The sequence below is a fragment of the Pogonomyrmex barbatus genome, unplaced genomic scaffold, assembly GCF_055798465.1.
Source record: "Pogonomyrmex barbatus isolate J1 unplaced genomic scaffold, ASM5579846v1 scaffold2, whole genome shotgun sequence".
Classification (NCBI taxonomy): domain Eukaryota; kingdom Metazoa; phylum Arthropoda; class Insecta; order Hymenoptera; family Formicidae; genus Pogonomyrmex; species Pogonomyrmex barbatus.
In genome coordinates this window covers 5020046-5033369 of record NW_028297116.1, presented here as the reverse complement: position 1 = coordinate 5033369, position 13324 = coordinate 5020046, and the positions used below count along the sequence as shown (strand labels likewise).

General features: G+C 35.8%; 1 protein-coding gene across 5 annotated transcripts in view; it reads right to left on the bottom strand.

The window, feature by feature from the left end:
• pnt (ETS transcription factor pointed) overlaps positions 1-12996 on the bottom strand; it is a 115176-nt gene extending 102180 nt beyond the window's left edge. For 2 of the 5 annotated variants that reach the window (XM_089077278.1, XM_089077286.1), the window contains exons 1-2: positions 12717-12970; positions 6219-6328 (exon numbers count right to left, since the gene is read on the bottom strand). In XM_089077278.1, coding sequence (XP_088933404.1) covers positions 6219-6323 — 105 coding nt within the window. In that variant the 5' untranslated portion in view covers positions 6324-6328; positions 12717-12970. The other 3 variants (XM_089077279.1, XM_089077280.1, XM_089077282.1) reach the window with 3 other exon arrangements.
• Between the last annotated feature and the right edge of the window lie 328 nt (positions 12997-13324).

Below are 13324 nucleotides of genomic sequence, written 5' to 3'. Positions count from 1 at the left end.
GTAAGCGGATCACACATAAGATAGAAATTTCAATAGTCAATTTTATCGATGAATGCAATATCAAGCATCATCTTAGCGTCATTCGCGTCCTGCATTCACGGCAAGCGATGTCTCGAGTCATCGAGTGATAAGATAAATTTCACATTGACATCAGGCACCGTGCAAGTTGTTTGTCGCCGAGTCTTACTCCTAGTGAGATGTACAATAAAAACAAAAAGACTAGAAAGAAGTCGACAGACACAAATTAATGGACGGATCAATGGAAATTGTAGAGGACGCAGATTTTTTTTTTCCGTTTTTCTAACGAGATGCGGGATTTATCTCGTGACACGAGATGTTTTTTTCTCGGTTCCTTTGAACTCGTGTCCCGTCGAAGCGGAAGATAATCGTAATCTCGATCGCTACGTAGCGCATAAGTTTAATATCGATTTAGTGTCACGGGATGTTGGGACTAATATCTCTCGTCACCGAAATTTATGCTTAAACTGCTTACGTCACGCGCGCGTGCAATTACGTATGGATCGCGCACATATGTTTGACCGAAATGCGCGTAATTCGATACGTCGATACGTTTCGCATATCGCGGGAGCGAGGGTATGTCGCACGTCGTAACGTAACGTACATCGTTATGTAACATTTATGAACGCAACGACGACAATGTAGCGATACGTTTTATCTTGGATCGCGCCGATAAATAATTGACTAACGAAGTCGTTAACAAAGCCGTTCGTTAATGAAACGCCGCGTGAGCCAGGTGTTTAGGCGGCTAGAAATTGTCGTATGGAAATTGCAATTGTCGGACAATGTCGAGGATACGCTTGTTGAGGAATGAGTCAACGTGCACAAAGCGCACACCGCTCAGATAATCTCGCCGAAGAAAAAAAATAAAGAGACCCCACGTATGATGCGAGACGTGAGACACGCGGCGGTATTGATGTCCTTATTATTTCGGGATGCTGCATGTAATAAAAAAATAAGATAAAGCTTGCCGATACACGCGAGATGTTTGAGAAACGTTCAGTCGGTCAAATTTCTTCGCAACTTCGTTCGCAACTTCAATGATTAACACACGGTTGTCCTTTACGATGTAATCGTGTAAATCGTTAAAGTCCGTCGCACATATCGGAGGAATTTAATAATTGAATATTACCGAATGTATTTAGTCTCCTTTGTGGATTTATAAGATGGTTTCTATAAATTTAATTGGATTTAAGTGAAACTTGAGCAATTTTCTGTTTCCTTCAGAAGCAGAATTAGAACGGAGAGACTCGACTTAAATCTTATCTAAGGTATGCTTCTGTAAAATTCAATATGATTTATTTTACGCTGAAAATCTTGACAAAGAAAGATATTATATAATACATTTAATTGCTTCAGAATTATATATAGATTGCGTAATATAAATTATGTATGTTAATTAAGAAAACAGAAAGGAATACATGGCGATGCATACTGCGCCGTTACGAAATCGCGTAAAACAACATTTATTTTTGCGTTGGATTTGTCGGCCTGGATATCTTATCGATTACGCTGAGTAATTAATCGGTCAGACGTGATTATATCTATCTCGAATGCGAACAAAATTAAATTAGCCAATGGCTCATTCACGACTCACATTAATAGCTTATCGGAAAAATCAATGCCAAAGCGTTTCTCTCGCTTATTATATCGCAGTGAGCTTACATTTCGTGTAAAAGTAATGAATGTATTGCGTATAAATGAGATCCGAGACAAATATTTTCGTTCTGAGATTGCGGTTTACGTATAAAATTTTCAATGATAATCATACGTAATTAAATTATATCTAAATCATGGAGTTGATTGTATCTATGTCGCGATGTGTGATAATGATTCTTTTACTATTGCATATAATATTATTGTTATTTTATAGTAAAACGCCAACAATAATGTTTGCGAAAATTCGATATCTGCTAATGTAAATCGTGATGGGAAATGAATTTTATATAAGTCTCGAATCAAATAATGGAAAATATATTCCATTATTGGATTATATTTTCGTTTGAGGAATTGGTATTTACGAAATAGATATTTTCATAAAACGCCCGTGTGTATTTCAAATGCTATTCTAAAGAGCGAAGAATGTGTAGCAATATCGATAGAAATATGTCGTGTATGCAGCGAAGGAAGCGGATGAACCGCGCCCACACTTAACACGAGATCGATGGCTAAGTTTTCAGTCGTTAAATTGGCCAGACAATCCACCATTAATTAAAACAATCGTAACGATCTGCTTTGAGCGAGAGGATTCTAAAAATACGCAAAATATGAAAGATGTAAAATTAAATCGTCAGTAAATCGAGAACAAAGGTAGAAACAATTTCAAACATCATGTGAAACGTTTATTAAAATTATCGAGAATTATTCAGAGTTTAAATGTCATCTTTTGTGTACACTGTTGGAAAAAAATGTGTTGAATTTAACATAAATCGCATATCCCAAACGGTCCACTTAAAATTTTGTGTTAATTTAACATAATATGGATATGTTAAATAGTAACATCGACACTAGATTAATATTTCAATAAAAAAGAAATGTACTCTTGATCTTAATTTGAAGTTAATTGTGTGTTACAATTAACATAATTTTTATGATAAAATAACATGTCGAGACGCGTCAAAATTCGAGACTGTGCCGAAACCACACAAAGAGTAATAACAAGTCATCCCCACTCCTGTTACAGAGTAAAACCAACATTTTTTTGTGTAAATTTTAACAAAATTTTTTTATATTGAATAAATACGTACGAATTGTGTTATTTTAACACATTTCTTAAATCATTTTAATAATTTTACATTTGTTAAGGTCAGTTAACATAGATAGATGTGTTAAATTTACATATAAATATGTAGATTATTTAACACAAAAATTTTAACAAGGACCGATTTTAACACAATTTAATACAACAAAATGTTTTTTACCGTGTATGGCGTATTTGGCGATGAATATATACGATGAAGAAATTCCAAAAGTGAAGGTAAAAACGTTAAATAACATCGCATGGATTATGCGAATCCACGCGATATTATTTAACGTTTTTACCTTCACATTATATATGGAATTTTTTCGTATATATTCATCACCAAATACGCGACACACAAAAGATATCATTTAAACTCTGAATAATTCTCGTCAAGTGTACAGAATGAATAAACTTTAAACGACAAAAAAAAAAAAAATTTCGCGACTGTTGGAACAGCGAGCGGCTCGAAAAGTAGGGCGAGAGTTAACTGCGGCCGAAGAAACTACGTGGCGTGTATTACGTCGCGACGTTTTACAAATAACGCGTTAAATAAAACTAAAATTACATTGTCCCTTTATACGTCTTTGCTGCTGCGCACAGAAAGCGAAGAACGGAACAGAAGGCCAAGAATGGAAGGCGTGGGACGCCGAGTGCACTAGCTGCGAGGCGCATGAGCCACGTGGGTAGCATGTAACAAAAATATTATAACGAACGATGAAAGGCGACGTAATAATAGCGGGCCCGATATCTAATAGACGGGGAAAAAAGGATGAAAATACGCGAGACGTCGCGAAATATACAGGGGAGAAAACTGGATCTATGCCAGTCATCCTTCCTCTCGTCCTTCCTTCGCTTATGGGATAAAAGTGAAATAATGAGCGTGAGGCGTATGGCGGGAGGGGGAAGAGATTCAAAGTGACGCGATTGGAACTACGTTATGGCTTCGCCGCTCTCGCCGTCACGTGGAAGGTAAGAGAAAAAAAATCGGAGAACGAGAATGAATCTCGTGTAGGACGACCGAGTTGCCGCACGCCGCAACGTGCTGCGACGGGCAAATGTATGACGTAGGCAAGGCAGCCAACGGTGCATGCGACTAGAAACGACCAGAGGCGCATGCAGAAAGTCTGGCTGCATCATGCGGGAAGGGATGCTATTTCTGGCGGCTTAGGTTTCCCTTTCTCCTCCCTTATATACGCGTTGCATTTCCTCCCGCGCACGACGCCTCTCCGCGTTTCGTTTCTCTCGACTGGCATACACGGATTTCTACGTTCCTACGATCGAACGATTCGTACCAACTCGGTTCGTTCGATCCCTCCGAACGAATATTTTAACAATTACCGATTTTTTTTTTTTTTTTTTCTTTCCGTTTTTCTTCTCCCTCCGTTCGGCAGTCGCCTATTTCATTTCATCCGGCTAAAATACGTTTTACAAACAATCAAAATTAATTGCTGTTTAAGTGAGCTTTAATTGATTTTTATGAATGGTTTCTATAAAGAGAGAGAGGCGGGGGCTGATTTAAATAGTTAGCTTTGCCTTTCATAAAAGCTTGAAAAATACTTTCAAGAGATCTCCAAATGCTGAGAACTTTAAATAATAAATGTGCAGAATACATTTTCTATTTTAAATCTTGGTCATGTGCAAATAAAGTTATTCAATATTGACTTTTGTAACGAATATTCAATAGGATATTTATTATTTCTCGGCGTCTTTACGTCAAAACGCACTAATAATTCACAACAAAATCCATATAATTATTACATTTGATAAAACACAGAAAACAAAAAAATATAGATAATTTTATCGCACTTAACATTTATTGAATGTCACAAGCTATACACTAGATTATCATTATAAACATCTCGATAAAACATTCTAGACACAAAAATGTGTCACAAATCGAAAGATGACAAAAAATCAAAAAATATCTCTTTTTTTTAAACATATTATACATATTTCAATTTATAGAAATTAAAAAAAAATGAAATTATAGAGTCGATATACATTAATATCTTTGTTATTTTTCAAACTGATTCTTTGAAATATTTTTTATACGATTAATATTACATATAATTAATCTCACGCATCTCAAACATACAAATTGAAAAGTATAAAAATATAGAATTTTAAAATACCTGATTCCTCATATTAAAAAAAATTTAACTTTTCGCTAAATTACAAAGTCGTGAAGAAGTCCAATTTCAAAGAGTCGCATAATTACTGCGACCAACTTGTATAGGAACGCTACGCTTTTCGGGACGCTACGAGCTTCACGAGAAGTCAATCGGTTGAAGAGAATCAAGAGTCTTGGTCTGTTGTTCACTGCTTTGCAACGTACGAATCAACGGCAACCAGACGCGTTCGGCTTCGCTGAGCGATGGATAGAGAGCCAGAATGAAAAGAGGAGGAAGTAGAAGAGAGAGGAGAGAGAGAGAGGGAGGGGGGAGAGAGAGAGAGAGAGAGAGAGAGAGAGAGAGAGAGAGAGAGAGAGAAAAGAGTGGAGGCGAAACGGACGAGGGTCAGTCGGTGACAGAGAGATGAAGTCTGAAGGCGAAGGTGGGGGATAGCGGGGCAAAGAACGGGAGGGGAACCGAGTGCCGGTTCTACGTTCATTCATAAAACGAAGGCGGAGAGCGACAAGGAACGAATTGTTAGTGGCACTGCTCACAATCACCGGCTCGGCCAACGCGCCCGCTTGCCAACCTCGTCGAGAGCGCGAGGAATATCCGCGGCGCGTCTCACGCGATCGCCATTATCTAGGCGATTACTCGATGAAATGCAGCTTTTTTTTTCTTGAATTTAAAACCATTATTATTACAAGATCTCAAAATCTAAGTACGCGCAAACATAGAAAAAAATAAGAAGTATTAAATGACAAAGAAATAATGGACTTTCTATGTCAAAAGAAATAAACCAATAAGAAAAAAAAAGAGTCAAGCACGGTACTTTGTTGTGCTAAGATTAAGTTTTATATAAATAAATTATCAAGTCTAAAATATATCATAATTAATATCGTTGGTATACTTAAAATTGAAAAAAAAAAAAAAAAATCTTTATGGACAAACTTTATGAGCTCTCAAAAATCTTCGATTCGTTCGTTCAAACAAACTAGAAACATCCCACCTTAAATTAATGTAATGTGTAATAATTTAAGATAATTTTCGTTTCTTAACTTTGTTCATTTTGCATATTAATTTTGTACATTAATTATAATTAATTTTATTTAACACAAATTTAATGGTCGGGTAATGTATATTAGAAATAATTACAGATTGATATTATTATTTGAGAAATGCGTAAAAAGAAATCTTAGTGAAATACTGCATCCATTTAAATCAGCGTTTTTAGGCGCAATCATTGGACGAAAAATTTATTTTAAAATAACTGTATGAAACGAGATATGTGTTTTCTATTTATTCTATTTATTCAATTACGTCAGTTTATTAGTTGAAATATTTACCTTTATAGATCGATGATCGATGGGATAGCCGCTCTTTCTGGTTCCAGGGCTCTCTTCATAAAAATCCTGTTCTTCGTCGTAGTCGTACAGGGATTCCATGTCCATTTTGACTGCAAAGGAATTTCTTTATTAATTACTTAATCACAAGGTACTATAGCAAAACAAGCATCGAGTATTATTCAAATTATCGCGTGACAGTAGCCGCACGCAAGAGAAGGAACCTGGGTTACATTTTCGAGCTTGCGTGGTTCTTTGCCTGGATCGCACGACATGACGTCCCAATTATAATTTTATACCGACTTCGCCGACTTGGCACGATATTCTGGTTCGTGGGATACATTTATTTATCAACCGCTAAATAGTCCGCTTTTAGGTACGCGGTCGATATCGTCCGGCAAAGAACGAGCCGTGATATAAACGAAGCGAATGTTCTAACAATCAATAATTATATAATTTTGCCTTACGTTTAATCCGATAATCCAATATAATTGGATTGTGTAAAATATTCTACGAGTCCCAACTTCATTGATTTTGAAACATTGATTTGAAACTGCTTGTGCTTTCGCTAAATCGACATATGGAAAAATTTCTGAAAAGATTATTATTCAATGTCGCGTACAATTTGGATTACGTTTAAAACAATCAGGACTGATGTGAATAAATAAAACAAATATAATATATAATTCCCATAAACAAGAATATTATGGTCTTTTTAAAAATTTTAGTCTTGATTTAATTTGTATCGATGCAAATATTATTTTTGTTCAATTCAAGACTAAGAATCTTCTATATGAAGATTATAATCTTCTGGTTTATACATGAGAATGATTATGTCTTGATTTAAGAATCAATTTTTTTTGTATCGTTTTAAATAAAAAAGTACGGTAGATTGAAATCTTTATCATATAATAAGCTAATTAACTAGTAAAAATGGATTGGCATTTAACGCAGAAATTTTTCCACAGCTCTTTCTAGCGCAAGAGATGAGAGTATTTTATTTTAAATAAATACTCGTCGTTTTGAATATATTTAATAGAAGTTAGGCTTAATTAAGGCTAAGAAGCTATTGTTTCGGATGAGGCGATGTGAGGCACAAGAGATATTCGAATCTGTGGCGACGAAGATCAGGTTACTCCGGCTCGAAACCCCGAAGCCGCCAGATGGTAGACGGAAAACTGTTCGACTACCTCGACACTCTCACGACCCTTTACACGCGGTTAAAATGTGTCTACAAGAGAGATTCGAAAATGTACGGAGCACGCAAAAGCACGCAGTTTCTTTAAAGCGAGCACTTTTTCTAAATGCGACGAATCCGAGTGAATCAATTATTGTCCGGATTATATCGGTCCAGCTTATCACTCGTGTGTCAAAAGAAATGAATATACTTGAAAGATATCGTCCAACGTTAATTGGCACTTAATTTATATTATACGCTACCGTGGTTCGTAGGCTGCATCTCGCTCTGTACGATAATAATACTGTGATATTTGGCCTATTTATAGGTTATTTGTGCAACGAATATAGCTTCTCGAGGAGAAAAAGATGAATTCAAAAAAAAAAAAAAAAAAAAGTCACGAATACGTTTTCTATTATTAAAAACTTATGCGAATAGCAAGTAGTGATTGATGCTCTCAGCAGCTCATACACTGTACGATAATATGCAATCAACTAAAAATAATTGCCTAACGGACCGATAGGGTTTATCTCGCGATTTATCAGCACCCCTGCCGCAATTCGACGGCAGCCGGCGATAAAGAAAGCAAATTAAAACGGATCGATTTATTTGCTACGGAAGATCTCTCATAATTATCTTCATCTGCACGGTTGTTACCTTCAGCGCGAAGATAACGCTCTTTCGGCGAAACGCCGATAATTTCAGAAGTAGCAAATTTTCTTTTTCCTTAAACCAATCGGATTAAAGGAAAGTGAAATCAAATCATCGTGTTCCCTTTATCTGGCACCCCGCGAATAATCGGGAACAGACATTTAGATTATCATGTGAAAGTCGAGATTAGCTGCGAAATTCTCCGACTCTGCGATACGACGCCTTTATAGCCGATATGATATCGCGTGTTATTGAACACGCTTACGCGGTCTTACAATTTGATGGGCATATTCCCGTTATCATTCAGATTATCTGCAGCATAGAAAAGGAGATATCGCGCACATTCTCGGAACTTATATATGAATATAGCGAATTAGGGAAAAAGAAAAATAGCATTACTAAAATATTGATCCCCGCCATTTCTGAAGTCCAAAAAGGATCACGTAAACAAAACTCGAAACTGGCTCATAATACTGTCGCTTTTTAACGAAGCTTTTAAATGTTACATGAGATATGTTACTTAATTAATCGCAGTCAACTATTATTGCAATAGCACGAAAACATTTATTTCGGTGCATCATTGTCGATGCTTTAGAGATTCGAGAAATTATTAATTCTCGTATAAACTTATTATTTTAATAACAATGGAATAATAAAATATTCATTAAATGTATAAACCATATATAAATTTGTATTCTTGAACGACATAAATTCACGAATAAATTCGATATTAACTTCTGTATAATATTTTTATTTTATAATATTTATACTATTTAATATTTTTATTTTATATTTGTTTGTTCGCTTTCTCCACTTGTACATTGTTATCATCGATCTGGATTATATTTATTGTTATCAGCAGAATTAAACGCCAAGATAGGTAACCAGTTGAAAGCGGATTCAAAACCAGTAAATAAATAAGCTGGTCTGCCAAATTCGATAATGTATTTCATTTTAAATTTTGAAAACACTCGTTTGATGAATGGAACATAGTCGCAATGATGATGCAACATTTATGTTCGCTAACTGAGAGCATAAGCCAAACCGTCATGGGTTAAATATTTCTTTTGTAAGACGCATGCTTTCAGAATGCCTTTCATTCTTGTATCTACCTGCCGAACCAGGCGAAAAAGTTACGGAAAAAGATCTTTCGATAAAAAAGGCAAAATAGCGTCACGTTGTCTCAGGTCTATTCGTTCTGATATAGCGTAAACCTAGTGGGATAATGATCGCCATTGTATCGGCATTCTACTGTACAAAATACCTTTTATTTACTGCACTGTAACTTTTGACTAAAAAAATATATAATGATTAAAACCAATCGTGTACATAGAAATACGGGTTATTTATTCGACTCTATATATATATATATATATATATATATATATAAAATGTGTGTGTGTGTGTGTGTGTGTGTGTGTGTGTGTGTGTGTGTGTGTGTGTACTTTATATATTAACAGTTATAATAAAAATGACTATTTTATTTCTTAAAAAATTTAATATTTAGATTTCTTCTATTTTTATTAAATCTTAAAAATATTTTATAATCTTATATTATTTTTTCTAGATCTCAAACGAACGACTGTCTCACATAGCATCTAAACATTTTTTTTACCACGACATTTGATTAATTATTAATAATTAACAAACAATTAAGTAATAAGATTACTTAACTTAATTAATGTAAATTAAATCATGTAAATTTAACCAATTAAGTAAGATTCGATTAAGATTCTTCGATCTTTTCTAGAAAAGATTTCGTTTTAGTCATTATGATATACTTTATAAATGCATAAATATACTTTTCATTATCTAGAAGTGTTTTTTATTCAGTCAATGGAATTTATTATCAATTAAATTATTGTTGTGCATATGCATTCAAGCAATTATTGCGTTCTAATGTTGAGTTATAATGATGCAATGTTCTCGGACGCGCCAAACAACATGGTAGGTATTAATATATATCCGAATATATAAGCTCGCCCATCGCAAAAGTGGAGTGTCCATTGTCTCAAACTTATCAAGAGCAACATAATATCTCTCAAGGGGCTATTATTGGATTTCCACATGCGGGTAGACAAACTCTTCTCGCTGTATCTCGGCGCGTATACACCCGTATGCCAAACTCGACGTCATTCATGCTTCACCGAGAAAAATTGTGAATCATCGTTGACTTTGAATGGATCGCAAGTAGTAGACTCCGTATATCATTCACTCGCAAATTAGTCTTCCATAATTCATTCAACTTGAATTTCGGTAGAAGGCCAAAGGTTTCGTAGATAAAAAAATGGCGTCTCTCGGTTCTTAAGATATTCCAAATTCAAGAAATATTTTTTTTGGACGAGACGCTCTACGAGAAAATTCCGAAAATGCGGCTACCTCGGTAGAAAAGATCGAACCTTTGGGTCTTCTCTCGAACGTCAATCTTGTTTCGGGTCAGTCAAGCGTCGTGGCTTCGTGTCACTTCTTAGTGAAGCGCTCTCCTTCTTTGTCACCGTTCGTCGTCTTGGCGAACGAAAACGGCAAGAAAAAGGAAAGAAACGTGAAAAGGACGAGGCAAGAAGAGAGAAGGAGAAAAGTAGAAATGGTAAGATGAAAGGAGACAAGTCGCGACGTTGCCGCGCCGTGCCTCGAGACCTACAGAAATTCTGCAAAAACCTCCGACCATCTGATACAGGCCACCATATTCCCGCGCCTGTGTTTTCTCTTCGTAAAATCTTATTTTACATATTATTTTACATCGTATTTATTTTAGTAGAAGACGCTTTTAAACAATGCTAAGTACACAAATATGTGTATATATATATATATATATATATATATATATATATATATATATATACAGAAGAAAAAAACATCAGAAAATGATGACTGAAAGAATTTTTTTAGAATATAAGAAAGGTAGAAAAATCAAACTCCAAACGAAGCTACCCGAGATATGTTCCAAAAGTTAATTTAATTACTCGAAATCTATAATATGCGTGACATAAACTGTAGAGTTTCAGCAACCAAAATTGGGGGTTTTGGAACGTACCTGTGCAGTTGATTAGAAACATACCGATGATAAATACGTGGGTGTAGAAGAGAGAAAGAAAGAACAGAGTTGAGGCGACAAGTTTTTCACTAAAGCTTTCAAATTGCCATAACAATTTACGTTTCTATCACGATTTATATCATGTTTTGGTTACTAATTTAGTGATAATTTTGTAGCTTCGGAGGGATTCAAAGGAAACTTTAAATTATCAAATTTTGTCTAGTCTCGAAAGAAAATTTTCAGAGACTGCAATTAAAAAAAATCATATAATTCTGATATTTCAAAGATTTAAAGTTTTGATGTTTTCAAAATTCGAATAGTGAGAATAGTCATCGAAGTATTCGAAAATTAAATGTCTAAAAAGAATTCTCTTTTCGAGTTTAATAACGAAAATTTTCCTTGCCTTATTTGTTTATTAGTCATTCCAAAGTTATCCTTCGTTTAAACTTATAATATACAGTGGATGATATCATGTCTGCCTTTTCTGTTATCAAAATCGGTTTTATTCTTATTTTATGCGATAAAAAATATTTTAATCTATTTCAATTTTTTTTCATCCCGCAGTCATGACATTCGCGAGATAAATCTTTACATGAAATAAATATACCAACTAATGCCTATTAATCTTTGTTCAACTTATTTTTCATCTCTTTCTAATTCACAAAACTAAAAAATGTAAATTAAATAGAAATTAAGCAGCACTAATTAAAATAGACATCAGAAATAAAATATCCCTTTGCCATTCATGAGATTGATCTCTTAAAAATCAAAGATTGAACAACCTTTCAGTTATTTATAATGATCATCGATAATTTTATATTACATTTGCAGAAAAATAACTTAGAAAAAGTAATAGTACTCGCTTTATTTTTTTCATACTTTTTCTCCGCTCTACGTGTGTACTTGTATCTTACTTTTAATAAGAAAAGTGCTTGCGTTTAATGAGAAGAGTATGATTAAAGAAATCCTCTTTGGAAATCAAAACGGAGAAAAAAAACCTGACAGGAGGAGAATGATAATGTAATTTTTATTTTTCTTTCTTTCTCTCTTTCTATTCCTTAGATTTTCGAAATATTTTTTACGAATTATAATCACACGTAACCATAGCGAAAAACGAAAAAGGGGGGGGGAAGGTGCTCGTATTTTTAGAATCTCAATCTCCATACGACGCGATCTGCGGAATACGAAGAGGCGCTCCGATGACGCTTCGCTAAATCATAAAACCACCCGCGCGATCTATTCCGGCGCGCATTTCATTTTTTTTTCTTTTTTGAATTCGTTCCTTCGCGGAGACGCAAAGATCGCGAAACCGCGCTAAATAAGCTCGAGAATGGATTTACTCGACGGAGCCCTTGAATTGCAACCCAGTCGACGTCGACGACCGAGGAATTCCGTTCTTTATGATCCATTCATAACCGAGTCGAGCGAGGCGCGAAGACAAACGTCACGGACGCGGCTCCGAAAGTACGCGGCCGAACCCACGCTAATGACACACGTTTAACGGCCGCGCCGTCGACGGACGACGAACGAGAGACGACGAGGGACCACCGACCGATCGGTGCGATCTCGCGGGGGTATCGGGGAAAGTCCGGCAACTTTATAAGTCGCTGGAAATTACTTCGTGTTTTGTCTCACGCACTTGTCTCGCCGCTAGCTGGTGCCCCCCGGATTTATCGCTGATAATTTCCAGCCGGTGATACGCTCGCGCACGGGTAACACCATACAAAAACACGGCACAAAGCAAAAATCACGTGTAGGACTGTAAGGCGCACGCACATCGACAGCAGTACTAAGCGCAACGACGCGGTGTACGGCCCGGTGTATACACAATACAGATTACAGGAGTATTATGGCCGCGCGTTCCTGGCGTTCATGAATGAAACTAAGCGCGCTACTAACTTGGCGTCGTAATTTCGGCCGGCGGCCAACGGCTTGCGAATGATCGTACGATCGCGACGTCACGTGATCGGCGGCCTCTCGCCGCCGCCGCCGCCGCTACCACGAACGATCATCGATAGATAGACGAACCACGTGGAAGGCAAACGAGAACAGATATTTCCGCCATATTGAATCATCGATGGTCGATCTTCCGATATTCAAATGATGTGATTAACGTCGATGTTTATGTGCGAATTTATTTTTGCATTATAACAATCTTTTTTTATACAAATATTAATAAATAAATCAATTTGAGACACTGAAGTATCATCGAGGATGATATTTCATGATTCTATTTCATGATTTATC